Genomic DNA, 25,858 nt, shown 5'->3' on the forward strand with positions numbered 1-25,858 from the left:
CTGGAGTGCAGTGGCACGATCTTGGCTCACTGTAACCACTGCCTCGCGGGTTCAAGCTATTCTCCTGCCTCAGGCTCCTGAGTAATTGGGACGACAGGCACGCGCAACCATGTCCGGATAATTTTTGCATTTTTAGTAGAGACGGGGTTTCACTATGTTGGCCAGGATGGTCTCAATCTCTTGACCTTATGGTCTGCCCACCTCAGCTTCTGAAAGTGTTGGGATTACAGGCATGAGCCACTACACCCGGCCTTCAGGTTTCTTAAATAAGGATTAGCTGATTAAAAAAAAAAAAAAAAAAAAAAGTGCAATGAGGGTAAGAGTTCTGCTTTTGCTTCTGTTTCAATGCCTGGGATCTGTTGGGTAGGTCGGGGAGACTCATGACTTTGCAATTCCCTTATCCATGGCCAAGGAAGCAGGAGGCCAGTGGGATAGCACAGCTGAGAGTGAAACCGGGGCCTCACCCACTGTCCCAGAGATCAGACACAATGAGACAGAGACCCTTTACTCCAGAACTCACAGCTAAATCATCCGCTCTCACAGTGCTGGAGATAAATCTTGGTTTGGTTTTTGCAAGGCTTTCGCAAGTAGCTGCCCACTCTGCCCTCGTGGACAGTGTCACCATCCACATTCAATGGGCTTCTGGGGCTGCCAGGGGCCAGTGTGCACATGTTAAGTCAGTAAGTGCCTCTCAGGCCTCAGCACTACCTGTTTAGCAGATTGGCCAGTTCGCAGCCGTCGGCTTTGAGGGATGGAGACCCAGGATGGGGCAGATCCAAAGGACAGGGAAAGGCACTGACTGGGCACTCCTGAAGGGCTGGGCTTGGGAGCAGCAGGGATTGCTTCTGGCAGGCAGGCCAGGTGGGAGTGGTCCTGTAGAGATGGATGGGGGGTGGCTCGTGGTGGCGAGACCTCCCAAAGGGGTTCACATGTGCTCTGTGTTCCTCTGGGGCTGTCTTGACCCAATGTGGTCTGCAGTGACCAGTGACTCATGCTCAGTGTCTGGGCTGCTCATCTATTTATAAACGTTCCCTCACGCCTCACAACTCAGCTTGTAAAACTTGGGAGGGTTATGGGGGGAAAAAAACCCCATCTTCAAAAGTTCAGTGGGGCCTTTGTAGCCTGGACCACTTTGACTGTCACACAAAAAGCCCAGCATGCATGTGGCTCACACTGTTAGCTTGCGAAGCCCCCTTACGTGGTGGGCTCTGCTGGCTCCAGGTGTGTCAAGTGGACTCAGCCTCTACAAGCTCCCAGGTGGGCCCAAGCCCCCACAAAGTAGGCTAAGAGGGGTTAGGGTGAGAAAGTTTTCTCTCTGGTTGATTGTGGACGCCCTTGAAGGGTGGGGCGGGGCATTGGAGCAGCCCTGAGGGATGGGAGGACTGGTCCCACCAGGAGCCCTGGCGAGAACAGCGGGGGCAAGCCAGAGCGCGGGGTCTCATTTCTTTATTGTGGTGACCACCGTGCTTGTCCCACAGAAAAGGTGTGATGTGGGGACACAGTAAGTCTGCAGAGAACGCCAGTTCCCCTGGTTTTACAAATGAAGAAACTAGGGCGACAGAGGAGTTCGGGTTTTGGCAGGGGCTCTGGGAGGCAAACGGCGCCAAGAGGAGATGCAGCCATCAGCCCAGGCCGGCCACAGGGCCAGGCAGTCAGGCCCAGACCCCCACCCCCAGCCCTGTCCCTCATTACTTAAGGCCTCATTTGGCAGATTCAAAATGTTTTCTCCAAAATGGGCTTTTGCTTTTGAGCTTCCCCCTTTCAGGAGGACAGAAAAGAATTTCTCATTGTCTCAGGAAGTGGAGCAGACACATTCTCCACAGCCCAGCACTTCCACACTGAGGTTTACTGCAAATATACTCGTGCATGTATGTGTGTTCCAGGAGACCACATGCACATGTTCTCAGGAGCACTGTTCATAAGCACTCAATGAGAGCCATCTAGATGCCCTACCGCGGCAGGATGTATAGGACATGGCTGTGTAGTCCTGTGGGAATATCACACAGCAGTGAGAACAGACAAACTTCAGCTACCATACGGGTGACTATGCAAGCACAGTACAGACGAAAGGCAATGAGTCATCAAAGATACACACAGTGTGATTCCATTAGTGTAAAGTTCAAAAGCAGGTAAAGCTAAAGAATGCATTATTTAGGCATACAGACAAAGTTCAAAATAAAATGGTAAGAGGCCAGGCACAGTGGCTCATGCCTGTAATCCCAGCACTTTGGGAGGCTGAGATGGGTGGATCACCTGAGGTTGGGAGTTCGAGATCAGCCTGGCCAACATGGTGAAACCTTATCTCTACTAAAAATACAAAAATTAGTCAGGCGTGGTGGTGCACACCTGTAGTCCCAGCTACTTGGGAGGATAATTGCTTTAACCTGGGAGGCAGACATTGCAGTAAGCTGGTATTGCATCGCTGCACTCCAGCCTGGCCGACAGAGCAAGACTCCATCTTAAAAAAAAAAAAAGGTAGGAAAAAATCCCAAAGAATTCACAAAAAAGCTAGAGCTAATAAATGAATATCATAAAAGTGCAGGGTGAAAGATCACCACACAAAAATTAGATGTATTTCTGTACAGCAAAACAATTCCATTTATAATAACATCAAAAATCAGAAAGTATCTGGAAATAAATTTAAACAAGAAAGTGAAAGGCTTATACATTGAAAGTGACAAGAACTTGCTGAAAGAAATTAAAGAAGACACAAATAAATAAATGGAAAGACATCCTGTGTTCATGAATTGCCTTGGGCTTAACAGACAAAGCAACCTTTTTTTCTTTGAGACAGAGTCTCGCCCTGTCGCCCAGGCTGGAGTACAGTGGCATGATCTCAGCTCACTGCAGACTCTGCCTCCCCAGTTCAAGTGCTTCTTGTGCCCCGGCCTCTGGAGTAGCTGGGACTACAGACATGTGCCACCATGCCCAGCTAATCTTTTTATGTTTAGAAGAGTCAGGGTTTCACCATGTTGGCCAGCCTGGCCTCTGACTCCTGACCTCAAGTGATCTGCCCACCTTGGCCTCCCAAACTGCTGGGATTACAGGTGTGAGCCACTGCACATGGGTGACAAAGTAATCTTTAAAAAAAGAACAAAGTTAGAGGACTCACATTTTCTGATTTCAAAACTTTTCAAAGTACCAGTAATCAAAGAAGTATGATACTAGCATAAAGACAGACATGCAGGCCAAAGGAATAAGATTGAGATTTCAGAAATAAATCCATATATCTACAGCCAACTGATTTTTAGCAAAGGTGCTAGGACCATTCAATGGGGGAAAAGACAGTCTTTTCAACTAACAGTGCTTGGAAAATTGGATATCCACATGCAAAAGAATGAATGTTGACCCCTACTTCACATCAGCTATAAAAATTAACCCAAAATGGATCAGACTAAACTGTAAGAACTAAAACCATAAAACTCTTCAAAGAAAAAAGAGGCATGAATCTTCATTATCTTCATGACGAATGGATTTACAGATATGATACCACAAGCATGAACAACAAAAGAAAAAGCAGATAAGTTGAACTTCATTAAAATAAAAATTTGTTCAAATTCATCAAAGGACAAGAAAGTAAAAAAAAAACAAAACAAAAAACAAAAACCCACAAACTATAGAATGGAACATAATATTTGCAAATCAAAATCTGACAAGGGTCTAGTATCCAGAATATATAAAGGAACTCTTCCAACTCAACAACCAAAAGACAACCCGATTAAAAACTGGGCAAAGGACTTGAACAAACAATTCTCTAATGAAGATATACAAACAGCCAACAAACGCATGAAAAGATCAACATCCCTAGGCATTAGGGAATGCAAATCAAAACCACAGTGAGGTGTCACTTTACTCCTACTAGGATGATTATAATTTTAAGAAATTCCAAAATAAAAAATAATGTGGAGAAAAAAAAATGTGGAGAAATTGGAAGCTTCAGACATTGCTGGTAGAAATGTAAAATGGTACAGTCACTTTGGAAAATGATTTGGCAGTTCCTCAAAAAGTTAAATGCAGAATTACCATATGACCTAGCAATTCTACTCCTAGATATATACCCAAGAGAAATGAAAACGGAGGCTCGAATCAGCATATAGCATCGCAGCACTATTCATGACATCGTGACAGCCAAATGGTGGAAATGGCTCAGATGCTCATCAGTGGAGGGTGGATAAACAAATTGTGGTATATGTTATACGAACGAAAGAATATTATTCAGCCGCATAAATGAATGAAGTTCGGAAACATGCCACAACATGGGTGAACCTTGGAAAAACGATGCTAAATGAAAGAAGCCAGACATAAAAGGTGACACATGTATGATTCTATTTAGATGAAACATCCAGAATAGATAAATCCATACAGACAACGCACAAACTAGTGGTTTCCAGGAGCAAGGCCACAGGGAGGGGAAACGGAGAGGAATTGCTTGATGGGTAGGGGGTTTTACTTTGTAGTGGTGGAAGTAAGGACAGAAAGACAAGGTAGTTACATGACCTTGTGACTGTACTAAATACCACTGAACTGGTCACTTGAAAGTGATCAATTTTATGTGATACAAATGTCAACTCAATAAATTATTAAAAAATAAAAAATATGCAAACCCCAAAATGAAACATAAAAGCCAGGAGCTGGGCACGGTGGCTCACGCCTGTAATCCCAGCACTTTGGGAGGCTGAGGCGAGTGATCACGAGGGTCAGGAGTTTGAGACCAGCCTGGCCAACATGGTGAAACCCTGTCTCTACCAAAAATACAAAAAAATTAGCCAGGCATGGTGGCACGTGCCCGTAATCCCAACTACTTGAGAGGGTGAGGCAGGGGAATCACTTGAACCCGGGAGGTGGAGGTTGCAGTGAGCTGAGATTGCACCACTGCACTTCAGCTTGGGTGCCAAGAGCAAAACTCTGTCTCAAAAGAAAAAAAAAAAAAAAAAAAAGAAGTCAGGCAGTGCTGCCTCTGGGAGAGAAGGAGTGCAGTGGGAAAGGGTCCATGGTAAAACACAAGGACCTGTTTTATCATTCTATGAACTATGTGCAGACATCTTACATACTTTTTAAAATGCTTTGTTTAGTAATAAAACATTTTAAAAGAAACAGAAAGGGGAGAAGCAGCATCTTGTTGCTTGGGATCCATGCGTGTCCCCATCTTCCTCCCCTGTCACCAGCTCCACCCTGATTGTCTGGGAACCTGGGGATTCCAGCAAGGATCTTGGGGCCCCTCAACAGCTCCCCTTCCTGTTGAGAAACATTAAGTTCACCCCGCCCCCATGGTTCCTCGGTGGAGGGTACCTTTTAGTTTGTAATTAGTGGTAGATGGGTAACAGCTGCCTACTTGGTATATTGAGTTATATGTAAATGTAGGACATCTGTGTACCAATGAGAATCACCTATCTAAGAGCAAATACGAGGATGAAAATCTGTCTGGAGCCTTCAGTCTGGAGAGCTGTCAGCCCAGAAGCTCTCAGGCTCTTGGTCCCCAAGACAGATCCACTCTATTGGGCTTTCCGGGTATCTGCCTCTCAATACCTTCAGCCCACCTGGGTGGGGGTCTCCTGACCGAGCTGGTTCTTGGTACCTTCCTACTTTGGCCAACGTCACCTGGCCAGCTCACTCAGAAGAGCATAGCAGTTGGGAAGGTGCTGTGGTGAGGGCCTCCCCTTATTACCTGAGTGCCTGGTTTGGTTTTCAGGGGCTAAGCGGGTGCAGTCAGTGCCCACAGGAGAGAGGTGCAGAAGCTCAACGCCAGCCTCCTGTGCCCACCTGGCTCCCACAAGTATTACCCTCTCCTTTCCAGGTGTTCTTTGTCCTTTGCTACTCCTCCAGGTCCCTGCCCTCAAGCTTCCTCTCTTAGGGCTCCCACAGTCCAGGGAAGTACCCCACCAGAGTGCCCAGGCACTAGGCCTGTGAGGTGTGGGCATCTGCATACCCAAGCCTCCTGACCCTCAGGGGCTGTGATACGTGCTGGGGCCACCAGGGTGGGGAAAGGGTGCACACCAGCAGGAGTGAGGGGTGGGCAGGTGAAACCCTAGACATGACGGTGGAGGCTGCCAGCGCAGGAGTCAGACTGCCGGGCCCCCTTGCTGCTCTGCCCTTTTTCTATGATGACATTTAATGAATGATCCATACTCACGAAAATTAGCCAAACGGCAATTTTACAAATAAAAGAGTTGGGGTCTTTTCTGAGCATTTTCTGCTGACCTAGACAAGGCATGTGTGGTCAGTTTGCCTGCCTGATCCAGGCCTGTGCTGCAGTGGGAGCAGGTACCTGTCACCCACCCAGCCAAGAAACTATGGAGGGTATCCAGCCCAACTCTTTGCTTTCACCTCTAAGGAAACAAGGTCCAAACCCCGAGGCCAGCTGGTGGCCAGCTTGGCTGAGAACTCAACCTGCCTCTCAGAGCAAAGTGTGCACACCTGTCTTTGACCCAGCACTTCCATTTCTACAGACCTATCATCTGGAAATACTTTTGCCTGTAAACAGGCAATATATGGATGTTTGTTGCAGCGCATTTTAAACTAAGTGAAAAATTGGAAACCTCCACTTTTTTGTTAGTCTACCTTGGGGACTGGATTAAACCAATTAATGATGTACCAAATCATGGACTATGCAACCATGAAGAAGACAAGCATGTAACTCTAAAGTATAACCATCTCCATTATGGACTGAGTAAAAAATTGTAGAACAATCTTTCCAGTGTGATCCAGCTCTACAAGAACAAACTTCCCAATGTTCAGGAGCGGAGCTGCCCGTGTAGTATACCCTGGCTACCTGGGGTTGCTGCACACCTGAGATGTGGCCAGGGTGAACTGAGACATGCTGTGAGATGCCACGCTAGTGTTCACTCTGACATGGGAGCTGAAAATGAGGTGTGTGGCAGGATTTCAAAGACAAAACAAAAAAAAAAAAGAGAAAAAATACCTCATCAGGGGCTGGGTGCGGTAGTTCACACCTGCCATCCTAGTACTTTGGGAGGCCAAGGCAGGAGGATCACGAGATTAGGAATTTGAAACCAGCCAATAAGGTGAAATCCTATCTCTACTAAAAATACAAAAATTAGCCGGATGTGGTGACAGGCACCTGTAATGCCAGCTACTTGGGAGGCTGAGGCAGGAGAATCGCTTGAAACTGGAAGGCAGAGGTTACAGTGAGCTGAGATTGTGCCACTGCGCTCCAGCCTGGCAATAGAGTGAGACTCCGTGTCAAAAAAAACAAAACACCCAAAAAACAAAAAAACAAATGGAAAAACCTCATCAGAACGTTTTTGGTATTGACTACATGTTGAAACAATATTTTAGATATGTTGAGTTAAATGAATTATAGAATTAAAGTTAATTTCACTTATTTGTTTTTACTTTTTTAAAGTGGTTACTACACAGTTTGAAATAATTTCTGTGGTGCATGTGCTATTTCTATTAGGCAGCAGAGGTCCAAAACAATACACATCAGGCTAGTCGCGGTGGCTCATGCCTGTAATCCTAGCATTTTGGGAGGCTGAGGCAGACGAATCACCTGAGATTAGGAGTTTGAAACCAGCCTGGTCAACAAGGCGGAGCCTCGTCTCTACGAAAAATACAAAAACCTGGGCGCCGTGGTAGGCGCCTGTAATCCCAGCTACTCCGCAGGAAAATCATTTGAACCTGGGAGATGAAGATTGCAGTGAGCTGAGATCACGCCATTGCACTCCAGCCTGGGCAAGAGTTAAGACTGTGCCTCAAAAAAAAAAAAAAAAAAAAGCAACATTAAACACTAAGCATGGTCTGCAGCACAGTAGAGTGGGAATTAAGAGGCGTGTGTAAGCAGGACTTCACTCAGCTCTTCTACGGAGCTTTACAACTTTATATATTCATGTAGTATGCTTTTTAACGATTAACAAACAAAAAAGGGCACTGTGGCCGTGATTCCCGAGCAGCAAGCTTTCCACCTCACCAAGTCTGCAGAATTTGCCTGCTCTTGTGCCCTGTCTCCAGGAGACCCAAGGCCACCTGCCATGAGCATTACCTCTACCTTAAGGCATTTCAAGGCACTACTCACCCTGGGAGAGCGGACACAAGCTGGATAAGCTGTGTTGGAGGAGGAGGCTACCTGCGCTTGTCACTTTCATGGCCGGGATAGACTGCAGTGGGTGGGGGGGGAGGAAGCCGGAAGCCGGAAGCCGGAAGCCGGAAGCGGTGAGGCAGAGGACCAGGTGCTCAGCAACAAGGCCTCGGCAGCTGTGGAGGGAGGTGCTGTGGCCTAATGTTAACTTGTTTTCTTAAAGGCATCTCTAGCGTTGTAAATGCATTTTTCCCCACTTGGCAATTGAAGATAGAGTTTCTGAAAAGCAGTGAGATGGATACTAACAGGTGCTTTCTACAAGAGGCTGGGAAAATTGCTCCTGGCATGATGGGCATGTGGGGTAATGGACCAACCTGTTTCCTGGACCCTGCCTGCTCTCAACGGTTGCTGTAATTCCTTCACCCGTTGCTAAGTCTAATCTCAGAGCTTGCGAAAGAGGAGAATGGCGGCAGGTACTGACCCATCGGATGCCTTTGCATATCACTGAAGGCCACATGTCTCTGGCTACTGTCTGTTTAATGGAAGTTTTAAGACGTTGAATCCCCTTAACCTCTAGGTCCTGGAAGGCTTGGGGCTATTAGGCCCTCTTATTCCCCTGGCTGAGGGCTTCCGTTTTCCCAGGCCCAGCCTTTACGCACATACCACACACACAAATTGTAGGACATCTTCCAAACATTGTCAACCAAAGCCAATTTTCTAAAAACATCTGCTGCCCCAATAAGAGGATTTTAGGTTGATAGAAAATCTGTTTTGTTTTCACTTAGTTCAGAATGAAGATGACCCGCATCTTAAAATGCCTGAGTGTCGTTTCACTTCTTGGGCTTGTCAGCTTTACAAAGCAAATAAATGAGGTTGCACAGAACCAGACCAAACTCAACTCCCAACTTCTCCCAGAAAATATGCAATAAAGCAGAGACAGTTACAGCGAACACATCCAACATGAGTTGATATTTCCAATTACATTTTCTGGGGCCTAAAAAAATACACTGCAGAGAATAGCCAACTTATGGTATAAACATAATTGCAAATGCCGTGAATTAAAACTGCTGCTGGACAGTTCAAAACAATGGTGTTTGGAGAACATTACCAAAGACAGCCTTTCCCAAAATCAAACCTGTATTCATCAAGCACACTCAGAGAGACGCAGGGCTCCGTTCTTAATTCCTCCCTAAATGTCGGATTCTGACAGAGAAAATGTGTCTCATCTTCCTTCTCCGTTCTCAGTTCCTATCCCTTGTCAACCCAAACACAATTCCTGCAAATATTTTTTTTTTTGAGATGGAGTCTTGCTCTGTCGCCAACCTGGAGTACAGTGGTGCAATCTTGGCTCACTGCAACCTCTGCGTCGCAGGTTCAAGCGATTCTCCTGCCTCAGCTTCCTGAGTAGCTGTAACTACAGGCGTGCACTACCACGCCCAGGTAATTTTTGTATTTTTAGTAGAGACGGTTTCACCATGTTGGCCAGGATGGTCTCTATCTCTTGACCTCATGATCTGCCTGCCTTGGCCTCCAAAAGTGCTGGGATTACAGGCGTGAGCCACCACTCCTGGCCCTGCAAATATTGGCTTTGCCCCCTTCCTCCCCTATTACTCTTGCTAACTTTTGCTATGGTTTTAAAAAACACACATCGTACACATGCACCAAAATAATCACATGTACCCCAAAATATGTACAACTATGATGTAAAAATTAAAAGTGTGAAAGATATTTTCTGGGATAAAAGGAAAATGAATTTGTGATAGAAAATTATTAGAGAGGCTGGGTGCGTGTGGCTCACGCCTATAATCCCAGCACTTTGGGAGGCCGAGGCGGGTGGATCATGAGGTCAAGAGATCGAGACCATCCTGGTCAACATGGTGAAACCCTGTCTCTACTAAAAATACAAAAAATTAGCTGGGCATGGTGGCGTGTGCCTGTAATCCCAGCTACTCAGGAGGCTGAGACAGGAGAATTGCCTGAACCCAGGAGGCGGAGGTTACGGTGAGCCGAGTTGCGCCATTGCACTCCAGCCTGGGTAACAAGAGTGAAACTCTGTCTCAAAAAAAAAAAAAAAAAAAAAAAGAAAATGATTAAAGAAGCAGAAAAATATAGAAATGTACAAAGGAATAAATAAACACCACCCATAAGGCCTCCATCCTAAAACGACTGACATTTCAGTGTATTTCTAGGCTTTTTCCATGAATAAATTAGACATGTGTGTGTAATGAAAAACATGATAATTCTGCATGGTTATTACACCTTTTTCTCTGTATTTTAAAAAGTGCCTGCATGATGTTTCATCCCATGGACAGATCATGATTTATGTGTCCAGCCCTCGCTTCTGGGCATTTGGATTGTTAACTATGCTTCCCGGTAGCAGGAGATGCTGTGTAACTGTTGGCATCCCTTCAGGATTCTCTCCTGAAGAGGGGTTCCTACCTGGCATCTGATCTTTGTGCATCCATGCTGCCACATGTTGCTGAACTGCCTTCCAGAAACCAATTGGCACTCCTCCCAGCATGAGAGGGAGTCATAATCTCCCCTCCTGATGCTGTTCCGTGTAACCATGGAACACATGGCTGTTCCGTCTCTTCCCCAAGGCCTTCACAGGTAAAATAGCAGCTGATAAAGGCTTACGAGTATAAGCCGTGTCTCTCCTAGAACCTCAGCATTTTCCGGGGTTCTAAGGAAGGTGCACCTTTTCCCCGAAGCAAAGTGAGACGCTAAGGAATGACAGGCAAGAGGCGGAGCCCAGGAGCTGGGGCTCCTGAGCAGATCCCTGGCACCTGTACTTAGAAGCTGGCCCTCGGGGAGGCTCAGAGGGTTTCAGCCTCTCTGTGACCGGCTGACAGAGTGCTTGTCCCCTCTGTGAATCCACCTGCTGGGTCCCTTCTGCTGAGAGAGCCTCTTGGAACCCAGGCTGAGCACGGGTTCACCAGCTGCTCACATACAGTCCTGTCCAGCAGCCTGAGGAGCAGGGAAGCAACAGGGCCCAGAAAGCACACCTGAGCTTGTCTGCACCTGACCTTACTTGAACCAGAGCCTACCAGCACCTGAGCCTACCTGCGTTTGCCCATGCTTGAGTTTACCCGTACCTGAGCTTACCCGCTCCTGAGGATACCTGCACCTGAGCTCACTTGCACCTGTGCTTACCCGAATCTGAGCTTACCTGCTGCAGCAGTGGAACAGAGAGGGCCCGACCCAGGATCCTCCAGCCTCCTGGTTGGCCAGGGCAGGGAGCTGGGAGAGGAGGGCCCACCCTTTAAGAGGAGCAGTCCCCATGAGGAGCATGTGAGCACTTGGGCCTGGGCCCTCATGATCCCCGTGAGGTGATAGCCCCGTGACCTGCCTCCCAGGCCAGAAAAGGAAGCAGGGCCCACGCTTCCAGGCTGTGCTGTATGGAATCCCACAAAGGCAGCTTTGGGATCTGAGAGAGGTGGGGGAGCTAGAGCTCTTCCTTTGAAGTGGCCCGGCCATGTCCCCCTCCCCGCCAGCCAGCCCTTCCTCAGCTGGAAATGTCAGCAGGGTTTGCATAATTGAGACAATTGGACATAATCGTTCTTTCAGAAGCCCCTCATCAGCACGGCAGTGATCTCGCCCCGGGGAGCCAGGAGAAGGGGGGCACATGGCATTAATTACTGCTAATCCTTCTTCAATTCATCTGAGGTTGGGCCTGAGGTCAGGATGAACCCAGCTGCAAATGCAGTGTGAGCCCCACATGACTCTCAGCCCCTTCTGGGTGCTTCTGATCCCCGCTCTCCCCACTTCACCAGCAGCGTGCCTGCCTGGTATCCACAGTCACCTGAAAACCACAGTGGTGGGAGCATTGTTGTATTTGTTGAAATAGTATGCATGGCTATTCCAGCTTCCCATGAGTGTTCTCAGCCCAGTAGGAAAGAAAAAACCCAAACCCTGAACTATCCCTCTCTGCAGAGGGTCTGGGTCTTCCCCAGCATCTGTGAGGCTCTTGGACATCCGCCACTTCCCCCTTCGCACAGGAGCAGACAGGCTGGACCCAAGGGCAATGAGGGGTGTTCCCATCTTACAGAGGAGGATTCTGAGCCATGCGAGAGGGTGGCTTGCCCAGAGACCAACTGGGGTGGAGTAGGAGTGCCCAGGTTGTCATGTTTGGCCCATATGTAGAGTCCAGACGCTGGAGGCTGGGCTCACTCCCCCACCCCATGCCTGGCAGACACCCAGGGCTCAGGGAGTCTCTGAACTTCTGATGGAAGCACATGTGCCAGGCCATCTTCTGGGTCTGTCTTTGCTTTCATTAGCTTCTCTTGGGATCTGTCCCCACAGAGTGGGCATGCAGAGAGTTGGATGGGCAGCTCCCACATGCTTTGCTGGAGTGCACACAGGGTCCACAGCGGCAGCCCTGGCCTCGCTCCTGGGTCTTCTTTCTTGAACTGGTGTTGGCTCTTGAAACCTGAGAGTCTCAGCTTCAGCGGGAGCCCTTCCGGGAGCTGAGGGATGGTGCAAAGTGGCCAAAATTCTGATGGCACAGTCAGAGCAATCCAGGACATCTGAAATCAGTCTTGGAGCAGTGGGGAAAGGCCACATGAGGAAGTGAGCTGATGGCCAGCTCTGCCACGGCTGGGAGGTGTGGAGGCTCTGTGGTTAGTGCCAATGACCAGCCCCAACCCAGCCAGCTGCCCGTCAGTGGCTCTCCAGGCCGTGGGCCCTTCACTAGACAAATAGGCTCTTTTTCAGGTTCAGATAAGATGGAAACAATGAGCCCCAATCTTCCCCAAGAGAACACCCCTCCTCCCTAGGGTCCATGCAGTGGGGCCTGCAACTGGGAGCTGAGATGTCCTACATAATGGCCACAAGCCACGCATGGCTACGGAGCACTGGAAAGAGCCAGTCGGAATTGAGATGTGCTCTGAAATAAAATATATACGGGATTGCCAAGACTTGTGATAATAATTGATTTCACATTGAAATATTTAGAACAGCTGGGCACAGTGGCTCACACCTGTAATCCCAGCACTTTGGGAGGCTGAGGCAGGCTGATCACCTGAGGTTGGGAGTTCAAGACCAGCCTGACCAACATAGAGAAACCCTGTCTCTACTAAAAACACAAAATTAACCAGGTGGGGTGGCGCATGCCTGTAATCCCAGCTACTCGGGAGGCTGAGGCAGGAGAATTGCTTGAACCCAGGAGGCAGAGGTTGTGGTGAGCCGGGATCGTCATGCCATTGCTCTCCAGCCTGGGCAACAAGAGCGAAACTCCATCTCAAAAAGCAAAAACAAAAGCAAAAAAAAAAAAAAAAAAACCCAAATATTTAGAACATGGTGGATTGGATAGAATGTTACTAATTTTTTTCACGTGCTTCTATTTATTTTTCAAAACCGACTACTAGAAAATTTAAAATCAGCCAGGTGTAGTGGCTCATGTTTGTAATTCCAGTACTTTGAGAGGCTGAGGTGGGCAGATCACCTGAGGTCAGGAATTCAAGACCACCCTGGTTAACATGGTGAAATCCCCATCTCTACTAAAAATACAAAAATTAACCAGGCGTGATGGTGTGCACCTGTAATCCCAGCTATTTAGGAGGCTGAGGCAAGAGAATCCTTGAATCCGGGAGGAAGAGGTTGCAGTGAGCTGAGATCATGCCACTGCACTGCAGCCTGGGCCACAGAGTGAGACTCTGTCTCTAAAAAAAAAAAAAGAAAGAAAAAGAAAAAAAGAAAGAAAAGAGACTGGCTTACGCCTGTAATCCCAGCGCTTTGGGAGGCTGAGGCGGGTGGATCATGAGGTCAAGAGATCGAGACCATCCTGGTCAACATGGTGAAACCCCGTCTCCACTAAAATACAAAACATTAGCTGAGCATGGTGGTGCACGCCTGTAGTCCCAGCTACTCGGGAGGCTGAGGCAGGAGAATTGCTTGAACCCAGGAGGCAGAGGTTGCGGTGAGCCAAGATCGCGCCATTGCACTCCAGCCTGGGTAACAAGAGTGAAACTCCATCTCAAAAAAAGAAAAAAGAAAAAAGAAAGAAAAGAGAAAGAAAGAAAAGAAAATTTGAAGTTGCCTCTGCTCTGTGGCTTGAAGCTGTGGCTCACCTCGTATTCTGCTGGGTGGCATTGAGCTGCAGTGAGGGGCCCACCCTCCAGAGGCATCCTCCACCTGGATGACCTGGTGCCTAGACACCATGTGTGAGGACTGTGGAGAGACGCTGTAAGAGCTGAGACTTATTCTGAGGAAACAAGAACCCCACCATGAAGGGTGAATACTGACCACTCACTCCTCGCCCAGCTCGGGGGGCAGGGTCCTTCTTGTCACGGGTGAGGAATGAGGACACATTCCTCAGAGGGAATAAGAGGCCGGCTGGCAGTCACAGTTGGTGAGAGTGTGGGGACAGTGGCCTGTGTGCTAACCTGTGCGGGGCCCTGAGGAGGTCGTGAGAGGTCCCCAGGCTGGCAGAGCACTCCCAGCTAGAGACCCCGGGGGTCCTGGTTGGACTCTGAGACAAGACGGCGATGTTGTTTCTCATGCTCCTTCATTCCCTGAATTTCCTGACCCATAGTTATGTCTCAAAACCTGTTCAGATCCAAAGTGGACTTTTGTGACAAAACCCTTTGGTGGTGGTGTATTCTCCCATCTGGAGACATCTCTTTTACTATGTCACTGGACTTTGATGATGACCGTCTAGGACCATGATATCCCTAGGACTTGCAAAATGGTGATCTTCTCATAAGGTCGACTCTTCTTTATTTGTTAGCTAGACTCATCCATAAAGAGAAACTTCCCTGGGCAGATTGGGTCACCCTGAGGCACAGTTTGCAGAGGAAAGGCAGGAAAAAGGTTTCTGTCTCCAGAGGAATCAGCTGCTTCCCCGGCCTCATTCCATTGTGACTAATGCATTCCTTTTCTTCAGAGTGTCAGTATGAATTCATGGATTTGAACATATTTAAAATCTTTGGTGTTGCTGGAAAAAATAGTTACAAAAATAAACAAATAGATAACTAGATTAGGCAAAGACATAGAGGTCTATCAGTGCTTTCGATTACCATCAACTCTGCTTCCATTTCTCTACTCACTGACCAAAAAATAAAGTCGGTTCCGCACTTGGAGGAAAATAAGAGCCTCAAACATTTGGAACATGGGTCTTGAAAACGCCTCTCTTTTTCTGGAAAGCAGAGGGTCTTCCTGGTGAGCCTTAAGATCCAAGTTGGCCAAAAGATGCCGGCCATTCTCCGTAGGCTGCCCAGCCTTGTCAACAGGTGAACGCTGGCAGCGGCCTTTTCACACCACTCCTCACCCCACGGCTCAGGGTTCAGGAAGTGAGAGCTCCTGAGGCCCCTCTGTTGCTCCTCATCTTTCACTGGAGGACACAGGCCCGTGAGGACCGGCCATGGAGGCATCAGTGGGAGGATCAAAATCGGACAATGACTCCTTGTCTGACTGTAAGAACCTTTTCATTTTTCTTCTTTCCTTCTTTCTTTCTCTTTCTTTTTCTTTCCTCTTTTCCATTCTCCTTCCTTCCTTCCTTTCTCTCCTTCCTTTTCCTCCCTCCCTCCCTCCCTCCCTTCCCTCCTTCCCTCCTTCCCTCCCTCTATCCCTCCCTCCCTTCCTTCCCTCCCTCCCTTCCTTCCCTCCCTCTATCCCTCCCTCCCTCCCTCCCTTCCTTCCTTCCTGTTCTGTCTGTTCTCTGTCTTTTTTTCTGCTCCTCAGTGGGTTGTGTTGCAATGCTGGCAGATGATGTGTGCTAGAATAACAAACACATGGGTTTAAAAAAAACCTGCCAAGCATTCAATTTTTTTTTTTTTTTTAATCTTCAGAATACCCTCTACAATGAAAATAAAACCAGTGATTTTGCGGTGGAGATAATCCATGGTGTTACAGCCTCTTAGCTGTAAACCCAGTGTGGCTGTGGAGATTGGTCCTGGATCCTGCCATGGATCCTGCAGCTGGAGCTTCTGGAAGTTCCAAGGATAGAGCATTATCTGAGCTGGTTTTCCTTCTCACCAGACTCCCGACATCTCATTAATCCACAACTCCACCAACTGCATGTAAGACGCCCCAGTGCGTCACTGTGCTGGCATCCCTTCGAGTCTGAGGGTAAGGTTCTGCCCTATGCTGGGACCTAAAGGAGCACTTGCAAATCCCAAGCACCGTGGCTAATGCTTCTCAAGTCTTTACTCTGGAGTGACGGCAAAACTCCCAAAATGTGGGTCCAATTACATAGACGTTGATTTGACCTTTTCTTCCTTCAAGAGGTCCGTGTTCCTGAGAAGAAATCTGGGCAGGAATAGTGGCGAGAGATGATTTTGCCTCAACGGGACTTCAAGCTGCTTTTGTTGATAGCAGCAGACTGCACAAGAACGGGCTCTTCGGGGGACAAAATGATGCGCCAGAGCCCCATGTAGCCAGCTGTGCCTCCCCACAGTCCACACGGGAAGACGTCTCAGTGTTTGCAAGAGTTCAACACGTGGCACTCCTCTTCGTCACCTGGTGCACAGGGCATGGTTTCTGCCTCCCGTTGGAATGGGGGAGCTCATAACAGTCTTCAAGTTGACCCCCTGTTAGTCTCATCTCTCTCTCTCTCTCTCTCTCTCTCTCTCTCTCTCTCTCTCAGAGACAGAGTCTCACTCTCTTGCTCTGTCACTCAGGCTGGAGTGCAGTGGCACAATCTTGGCTCACTGCAACCTCTGCCTCCTGGGTTCAAGTGACTCTCCTGACTCTGGACTCCCAAGTATTTTTAGTAGCGACAAGGTTTCACTGTGTTAGCCAGGATGGTCTTGATCTCCTGACCTGGTAATCTACCCCCCTCACCCTCCCAACGTGCTGGGATTACAGGTGTGAGCCACCGTCCCTGGGCTAGTCTCATCTCCTTGAATGCTTTATACCTCCTAAAATCTGAATTTTACCCCGTTTAGTGACAATAACTCATGAAGCAAAAAAAAACAAGCACCCCCGTCCGCAAAAAAATGGGTTGTACCTAGTAAATTGCAGTGAGACTTTTGTTCTGGGAACATTGTTACCTGAATCTTTCATTTAAATAAGCAGAAAGACTTTGCATTTTAATCTTTTGAAAAAAATCTTTGGAAAAGTCGGAAACACAGGCCAAGGCCAGGCCATTCAGAGAAAGGCAGCAAGTGAGGGCACACAGAGCTTCCAGGGCAAAGACCGGTGCTGGGAAGTGCAACAGCAGAAGAAGGAATTGTGGCATTCTACCTTTTAAAGCTCATTTCTTCTTCCTGAGTTGGTTCAGAAATTGAGCAAACAGCAAACACCGTGGTTAAAGATTGCTAACAGGCCGGGCGCGGTGGCTCAAGCCTGTAATCCCAGCACTTTGGGAGGCCGAGGCGGGTGGATCATGAGGTCAAGAGATCGAGACCATCCTGGTCAACGTGGTGAAACCCCGTCTCTACTAAAAATACAAAAAAAATTAGCTGGGCCTGGCGGCGCGTGCCTGTAATCCCAGCTACTCCGGAGGCTGAGGCAGGAGAATTGCCTGAACCCAGGAGGCGGAGGTTGCGGTGAACCGAGATCGTGCCATTGCACTCCAGCCTGGGTAACAAGAGCGAAACTCCGTCTCAAAAAAAAAAAAAAAAAAAAAAAAGATTGCTAACAATTAGTCCCAAATCCTCCCCAGTCCTGGGAAACTTTGCTTAGCAGATGTTTCTCCTTCCCACCGTCCCTAGCTCCTTCCTCCCAAGGAGCCAATTAAACTTTTTTTTTTTTTCTTTTTTGAGACAGCCTCGCTCTGTCGTCAGGCTGGAGTGCAGTGGCAAGATCTCTGTTCACTGCAACCTCCGCCTCCCGGGTTCAAGCAATTCTCCTGCCTCAGTCTCCCAAGTAGCTAGGACTATAGGCGTGCGCCATCACACCCAGCTAATTTTTGTATTTCTAGTAGAGATGTAGTTTCACCATGTTGGCCAGGATGAGTTTGATCTATTGACCGTGTGATCTGCCCACCTCGCCTCCCAAAGTGCTGGGATTACAGGCATGAGCCACCGGGCCTGGACACTTTTTTTTTTTAAGTGACTGAAATGAAAAGGAGTGGTGTCCACTTTGAGGGGCTCCTGGCTCGGAGATGGTTCCTCTTATAGTATTGCATCTGCCCAGGGGCAATATTCTCTAAACTGGACTCCTCAGAGCTCTAGTATTCTCAACAAAAAAAGATTCCATGTGAACTAAATTTGGACAACTCTGCTTCCTATATTTTCCGCTGAGAGATTCACAATGCGTGTTAGGATAGCTAAGCTCTGAGAAGTCCCGCAGCAAAGAAACCCCTTTCCTTTTATGTAAACCAACATTTCTCAAACTCGTTTGTCCATAAGATTTTTTTTCCTTCTGAAATATCTGTTAATATTCTGCATAACCAAAGTGTCCCGGTGGAGGACTGGGGAAGAGTCCGGTTCACACGAGCTTTCCCACCTGAGGTGCTGGTGTGGACTGTTCTGTGCTGGAGCACGCTGCTCCCTGAAGTCCCATTCAGTGGCTGGAGCAGGTTCCTGACAGTAGGACCCGTGTTGAGGGCTGCTGTCTTGGCTTTGGTGAGATGGGGTCATCTCCTAGTGTGTCTTCTATCTGAATCATCCCCATCTGAAACTCACCATGGCCCATCTGCTGCAGTTGGGGAATGGTATCTCACAGGAGCAAGTCTCCCCGCTGAATCAGCAGGAAGGAGAGGGAACCCTGATTCTGCCTGCTCTTCCCTCCCTCTCCAGGAAGCCTGCTGCCTCCTGAGCCCCTCACTGGGCAAGACTTGGAAAGAGCCAGGGCCACAGAGGACACTCCCATGGCCACAGCGTTCTTTGAAAGGTCACCTGTGCTCAGTCTTCTGTGCAAACTCACCCTCATTGATCCTGCGCCCTCCCTATCAAAGCAGCTGCCTCTGCCCTTTCCCAGGCAGAGGTCTTCTCTACTCTCCTTCCCTCTCCTCGCCTTTGATATTTGTTAAGATGGAGCCTGCCTTTCTGTGCCCCGACATGGGGGCAGCACCTCCACCAGGAGGCCTTCCCTGATGCACCCAGCCTGGGGGCCGCGTGTGTTCCCTGGGTACCCTCAGCACCTTCTGCCCTTGCATCTGCTGCTGCGGGTGGCTCTCTGCCAGGCTGTGACTTCCCTGGGGGCATCATCATGGTGCTAGAGTTCCAGGCCTGAGACTGCTGGGCTCTCTGGAAGTATTTGTTCAATTGTGCTCATCTGCCCCATGACTGTGGATGCCCACCCTGTACTACACCTATGCCCTGAAGCCTCTGTGTTTGTGCAGCCCCTTGGGTGGCCTGCCTGTTGCTCTCAGCTCTGATTGTGCCCTTGGCTTTTCCACACACCCTATCGGCTGCCAAAGCTCTTCCAAGGTCCCTGCCCCTGCCACTGCCTCTCCTCCACTGTGGGCCACGTGGCTTTCTCAGCTCACCCTCTCCTGCCTCGGGCCCCCATCTCTGCCCCTCCTGGGAGCTGCTGGCACAGGCCTGGGTCTCCACTCTAGAAGGTCAACACCTTCCCCCACCTGTGCTCCGCTCAGCCTGCAGGGCAATCTACAACACACAGACCAAGTGAGGACACCAGTCCCAATCTGCAGAATAATGTCATCGAACTAAATGTCTTGCTCTGGTTTTAAAGAATGCAAATGAAAATTATTATTATTGTTATTGAGACAGGATCTTGCCCTGTTGACCAGACTGGAGTGCAGTGGAACCGTCATAGCTCACTGTAACCGTCACAGCTCACTGTAACCTTGAATTTCTGGGCTCAAGGGATCTTCCCACCTCAGCTTCCTAAGTAGCCAGGACTACATGTGCATGTCACCATGTCTGGCTAATTTGTCATTTTTTAGTAGAGTCCAGGGTCTCATTACATTGCCCACACTGGTCTTGAACTCCTGGCCTCAAGTGATTCTCCCACCTTAACCTCCCAAAGTGCTGGGATTATAAGCATGAGCCACTGTGCCCAGCCTAAAAAGTATTTTTATTTGTAATTAACTTAATGTTTGAAGAATTTATATATTCGCATGGCTCAGACCCTTACAAAGCGTGAACAGGTTTCTGGTGAAGTCTCCCTCTCACAGCTGGTAATTGCGGTTTCTACATCTCTAAAACTGGTAATACAGGGATTGGTTTATTTTATTACCACCTCAAGATTTTTCTGTTTGTTCAGAAAATATGACTACAGGTTCAGCCATGGCAATGCTTCTGAGGGGTCTGCTCTGCCGCTCTGGAAACCACTTCCCTAGTGCCAAGTCATCCTTGGGCATGGTGGGAAAGTGGGGAGTTGCCTGATGGCAAGGATTTGGAAAACCCTGGCGGCTGGAGTAGACTCCAGCCTGGGAGGAGAGGAGAGGCAGGATCGCGAGAAGCAGCTGGTTTCTCTATGACATGTTCAGACACCCTGAGACTCCTTTACAATGAATTGTGATCTCCTCCTTCTCTTTGTCCCGATCTCATAACAGCCAATATTTTTTATAATTTTTTTTTTTTAAAGAGGGAGTCTTACTCTTGTTGCCAAGGCTGGAGTGCAGCCATTTCATGGGGGAAATGGCGTGATCCTGGCTCACTGCAACCTCCGCCTCCTGGGTTCTAGCGATCCTCCTGCCTCAGCCTCCGGAGTAGCTGGGATTACAGGCATGTGCCACCACACCCAGGTAATTTTGTATTTTTAGTAGAGACGGGGTTTCACCATGTTCGTCATGTTGGTCTCTAACTCCCGATCGCAGGTGATCTGCTTGCCTTGGCCTCCCAAAGTGCTGGGATTACAGGTATGAGCCACTGCACCTGGCCTTTTTATACTTTTATAAGCACTTTAACTCTTATTTTTTAAAATGTACTAAAATATACACAAGAGTTACCATTTTAACCATGATTAAGTACACAGTCCAGGGCACTGAGTACATTACACATCATTGTACAACCATCACCACCATCGCTTTCCAGGACATCTTTCGTTCTAGAAAATGGAAACTACGTATTCGGTATACAGCAACTCCTTCCTTTTTAAAGGCGTCCTACAGTTGGAACGTTTTTGTCCTCTCTGAAACTTCTGTTGAGATATAATCCCCAATACAGCAATGTTGGGAGGTGAGGCCTAATGGAAGATATTTGAGTCATGGGGCTTCTCTCTCATGGTTGGGTTAATACCTCCATAAAAAGGGCTTGTGGGGTGGGTTCACTCTCTTTTCGCTCTTCTGCCATGTGAATAGCAGCATCCCTCCCTTCCAGAGGATGCCGCATTCCAGGTGCCATTTTGGAAGCCAAGACCCATCTCTTACCAGACACAAAATCTACCAGCACCTTGAGATTAGATTTCACAGCCTTTGAAACCATGAGCCAATAACTTTCTGTTCTTTATAAACTGCCCAGTCTCAGATAATGCAGCATAAAATGGACTAAGACAATGGTGAACGATATTCCATCATGCATATACACCACATTTTGTTTAGCCATTCATGTCTTAATGAACAGTTCGGTTGTTTCCCCTTTTTGACTGTTGTGAATAATAACGCCACGAACAGCCAGGCATGGTGGCTCACACCTGTAATCCCAACACTTTGGGAGGCCAAGGTAGGCGGATCATGAGGTCAGGAGTTCCAGACCAGCCTGGCCAATATGGTGAAACCCCCTCTCTACTAAAAATACAGAAATTAGCCTGGCGTGGTAGTGCACTACTCAGCTACTCAGGAGGCTGAGGCAGGAGAATCGCTTGAACCCAGGAGGTGGAGGTTGCAGTGAGCTGAGATCACGTTACTGCATTCCAGCCTGGGTGACAGAGCAAGACTCCCTCTAAAAATAAAAATAATAATAATGCCATGAACATTGGTGTCCAAATACCTGTTTAAGTTTCTGCTTTCAGTTCTTTTTTGTACATACCCAAGAGAAGAATTGCTAAATCATGTAGTAATCATGTAGTAATTCTGTTTAAATTTTTTGAGAAATTGACATACTATTTGTCTTAGTCTGTTTTGTGCTGCTGTAACAGATACCTGAGACTGGATAATCTGTAAAGAACAGAAACTGTATTGGCTCATGGTTCTGGAAGCTGGGAAGTCCAAGACTGAGGGGCTATGTCTGGTGAGGGTCTTCTTGCTTCATCATCCCATGGAAGAAGTCGCTGCACAGCAAGAGAATGCATGAGGAGAGAAATAGGTGGCTGAACTGGCTTTTATCACAAACTTACACTTGAGGTAATGAAACGAATGCCATGGTAATAGCATTCATCTTTTCATGAGAGAAAGGCTTTCATGACCTAATCACCTCTTAAAGGTCTCACCTCTCCCCACTGTTGCACTGAACATTAAGCTGCCAACACATGAGCTTTGGGGGGCACATTCAAACCATAGCCCTGTTTTCCACCATGGCTGCACCATTGTACATCCCCCCAGTTTTGCAGAATATTCCAATTTCTCTATATCTATGTCGAGGTTTGTTGTTTTGTTTTGTTTTTGTTTTTTAAGTAATAGATATCCTAATGGATGTGAAATGGAAATTAACTCTTAATACTCACAACATTGAAAGGGAAGTACTGTAGTTATCTCTGTTTTACGCATAAGACACAATAAGACATTGTGGGACTAAGCAACTCCTTTAAGGTGTCACAGCCTAGTCGCACAATGTCTGTCTCTCTAGCCATGGTAGGGGACCGTGGTAAACTCACTGTGTTAGGACCTTGAAGAGCTATTCTCTGGGAATACGGATGGGTAAAGCAGCTCACGCAGGAACTGCAGCTCAGATTAGGGTGATGTGGGTGACCTAGATAATTTCAGTTCTTATCACTGAAGTAAGTTCATCCTAGATTGCTAACGCCTCAAGGAGAAAAAGGAGAAAAATCTACTCTGGAAGAAAATAACATCATCCTAGGCCTCAACTTATTTCTACAAATAGTTTTTCAAATACGATACACGGGACACAATTAATGACAACCAGATACTTTGGGGGCACAGAATAGCATGAAAAGGAAGCAGCAGAAACAGTGAAAAGGGGGAAAAGACCTCCGGGGGTTCCATATATTGAAATTATCAGACACAAACCTTAATGCAATGATAATATGTTATCGGGTTATGGAAGGCAAAGCGGAAAATTCTTGCAGGAGGTCGAAATCTGTAAGTATCTTAACGGCTCTGGGAAACAGCCAACTGTAAATTGCAGAACTGAAAAATCTAATAACTAACGTTAAGAACCCACTGGATTAGATGAACAACAGACCAGTTGTGGAATCATTGAATTGAAAGCAAAGTTAGAAGAAATTATCCAGAAGGGAGCGGTATAGCAAAAAGTAAGAAAAACACAGAAGGGCACGTTTTTTTTTTTTAAAGACATACAGAATTTAATGACAAGGTCCGACAGTGTTTATTTGAAATCCGAAGGGAATAGAGATAAAATGGGTCAGAAACAGTCTCTGAAACAATAATGAATGAAAATTTTCCAAACCGATGAAAAATATTTTTCTTCATACTTTAGAATCCTTTTGATTTTTTAAAACTTTTAAGTTCAGGGTAACAAGTGCAGGTTTGTTACACAGGTCAGCTTGTGTCACAGTGCTTTGTAGTACAGATTACTCATCACCCAGGCTTTTTTTCCATTGCTCAGGTTTTAACCCTAGTATGCCCTTTTTTTTCTTATCTTTTCTCTCCTCCCACTGGCCATCCTCCAAAAGGCCCCAGAGTGTATTGTTCCCCTCCGTGTGTCCATGTGTTCTCATCATTTAGCTCCCACTTATAAGTTAGAACCTGTGGTATTTGGTTTTCTGTTCCTGTTAGTTTGCTAAGGATAATGCCCTCCAGCTTCATCCATGTCCCTGCAAAGCACATAATCTTGCCAGGCACGGTGGCTCAAGTCTGTCATCCCAGCACTTTGGGAGGCCAAGGCGGGTGGATCACGAGGTCAAGAGATCGAGACCATCCTGGTCAACATGGTGAAACCCCGTCTCTACTAAAAACACAAAAAATTAGCTGGGCATGGTGGCATGTGCCTATAGTCCCAGCTACTCAGGAGGCTGAGGCAGGAGAATTGCCTGAACCCAGGAGGCGGAGGTTGCAGTGAGCCGAGATCGCGCCATTGCACACCAGCCTGGGTAACAAGAGCGAAACTCCGTCTCAAAAAAAAAAAAAAAAAAAAAAAATGCACATGATCTTTTTCCTTTTTATGGCTGCATAGTATTCCATGGTGTATATGTACCACATCTTTTTATCCAGTCTATCATTGATGGGCATTTAGGTTGATTTCATATCTTGATGAAAGATGTTAATCCACAATTTAGGAATCTCAATGAACTCCAAGCATAATAAACACAAAGAAATGTACATCTAGTCAAACAATAGTGAAATTGCTGAAAACCAAAGATAAAATTTTAAGATATTGCAAAGGGAAAAGATTATCTTCTATAGAGTAGACAGCTACTAAAAAGTCAGCTGACCTCTCAACAGAGGCAATGAAAGTCAGAAGGTAACAAAATGATATATTCAGAATGCTAAAAGGAAATAATTGCCCACCTAGAATTTTGTGTCCAGAAAAAAATATTCTTCCACAACAACAAAAAAAATGGAGACATTTTTAGACAAACTAACAGGAGTTAATTCATAATAGACTTACAAAGAGCTTTCTTCAGACAGGACTAAAATATCAAAGATAAAGGCATTGAACACAAAGGAAGAAAGAACAATGAAGACAGTAAACATGTGTGTATATCTAAACAGATACCAATTGCGTAGCATAACAGCAAGAATACCTTGCAGGGTTTAAAACATATCTGGAATTAAATACGAGACAAAAACTTCTGATTCCTGCTTGGAGGTATAAAAAAACCATCACTTTCATTCTCATGATATAAAAAAGCTGTTTATAGATTGATCAGAGAATTGAGGTTATAGGGGCAAACTGACACTCTGAAAAATGAAGAGACGGGGAAATACAGAGAATTACAGCTTCTAGAATTGCAGAAAATGCTAGGGCCAGAAATAGGTAGGAAAATTGAAGCTGTAGTTGATGAATTTCTGGCTGCAGACTAGCTTAGAAGTTAAAGGTTGCAGAGAGGCCCGGTCTTAAGGTACCCCTCACACTTTCGTGAGTTTTACCTCCAAGCACTCCACCAGATTTTCACAGTGAAGATCACAGAAAAGCCCCCACCTGTTTCCAGCAGGAGGAGAAAAGTAACCATGTTGAGACACACCCAGAGCACCCTGTCTTCTTTCTGCCTGCCGTCAAGGGAAACTGCCTTATCAAAGCCTGTCTTTGTCCATCAGAATGCTAAAACAAAAATAGCATAGCTGCCTGGCCTATAAACAACAAACATTTATTTCTCACAGTTTTGGAGGCTGGGAAGTCCAAAATCAAAGAGCAGGCAGATCTGGGGCCTGGCAAGGGCTTGTGTCTTCATATAAGACTCACCTTCTAGTTGTGTCTTCACACAGCAGAAGGAGCGAGATAGCTCTCTGGGGCCTCTTTTATGAGGGCACCAATCTCATCCCTGAGGACTCCATCTCTTGATCTAATCATCTCCCCAACATCCCATCTCTTAATACCATCACATTTGGGGTTGCATTTCAATATTTTGGCTCCATAACGGAGCCAAACCAATGTGGGGGAGAAAAAAATAAAAAAACTCCAGCCCTCTCTAGTCTTCCCAATGTTGAAAGGGAAACACCACACTCCAGCTCTCTAGCCTTCCTGTCTCACATTAAGTGGGGGAAAAGCCGAAGCACTTGTGGAAGTCACAGCCCAGGAGCACAGAGTGAGGTCTTATTATAGCAATCTAAAGGGCTTCCCTGCCAGCATGGTGGCTCACATCTGTAATCCTAACAATTTAGGAGGCTGAGGCGGATGAATCACCTGAGGCCAGGAGTTGGAGGCCAGCCTGGCTAACATGGCAGAAACCCCA

General features: G+C 47.0%; 1 protein-coding gene across 1 annotated transcript in view; it reads right to left on the bottom strand.

Moving 5' to 3' along the window:
* Positions 1-25,858, bottom strand: part of TRPM1 (transient receptor potential cation channel subfamily M member 1) — a 129,856-nt gene that overhangs the window by 101,645 nt on the left and 2,353 nt on the right. Inside the window, exons 2-4 of the mRNA XM_010351263.3 lie at positions 15,303-15,365; positions 14,279-14,368; positions 11,205-11,275 (exon numbers count right to left, since the gene is read on the bottom strand). Coding sequence (XP_010349565.3) covers positions 11,205-11,275; positions 14,279-14,368; positions 15,303-15,365 — 224 coding nt within the window. The remainder of the gene's footprint in view (positions 1-11,204; positions 11,276-14,278; positions 14,369-15,302; positions 15,366-25,858) is intronic.

This window comes from Saimiri boliviensis, chromosome 5, assembly GCF_048565385.1.
Source record: "Saimiri boliviensis isolate mSaiBol1 chromosome 5, mSaiBol1.pri, whole genome shotgun sequence".
Lineage (NCBI taxonomy): Eukaryota > Metazoa > Chordata > Mammalia > Primates > Cebidae > Saimiri > Saimiri boliviensis.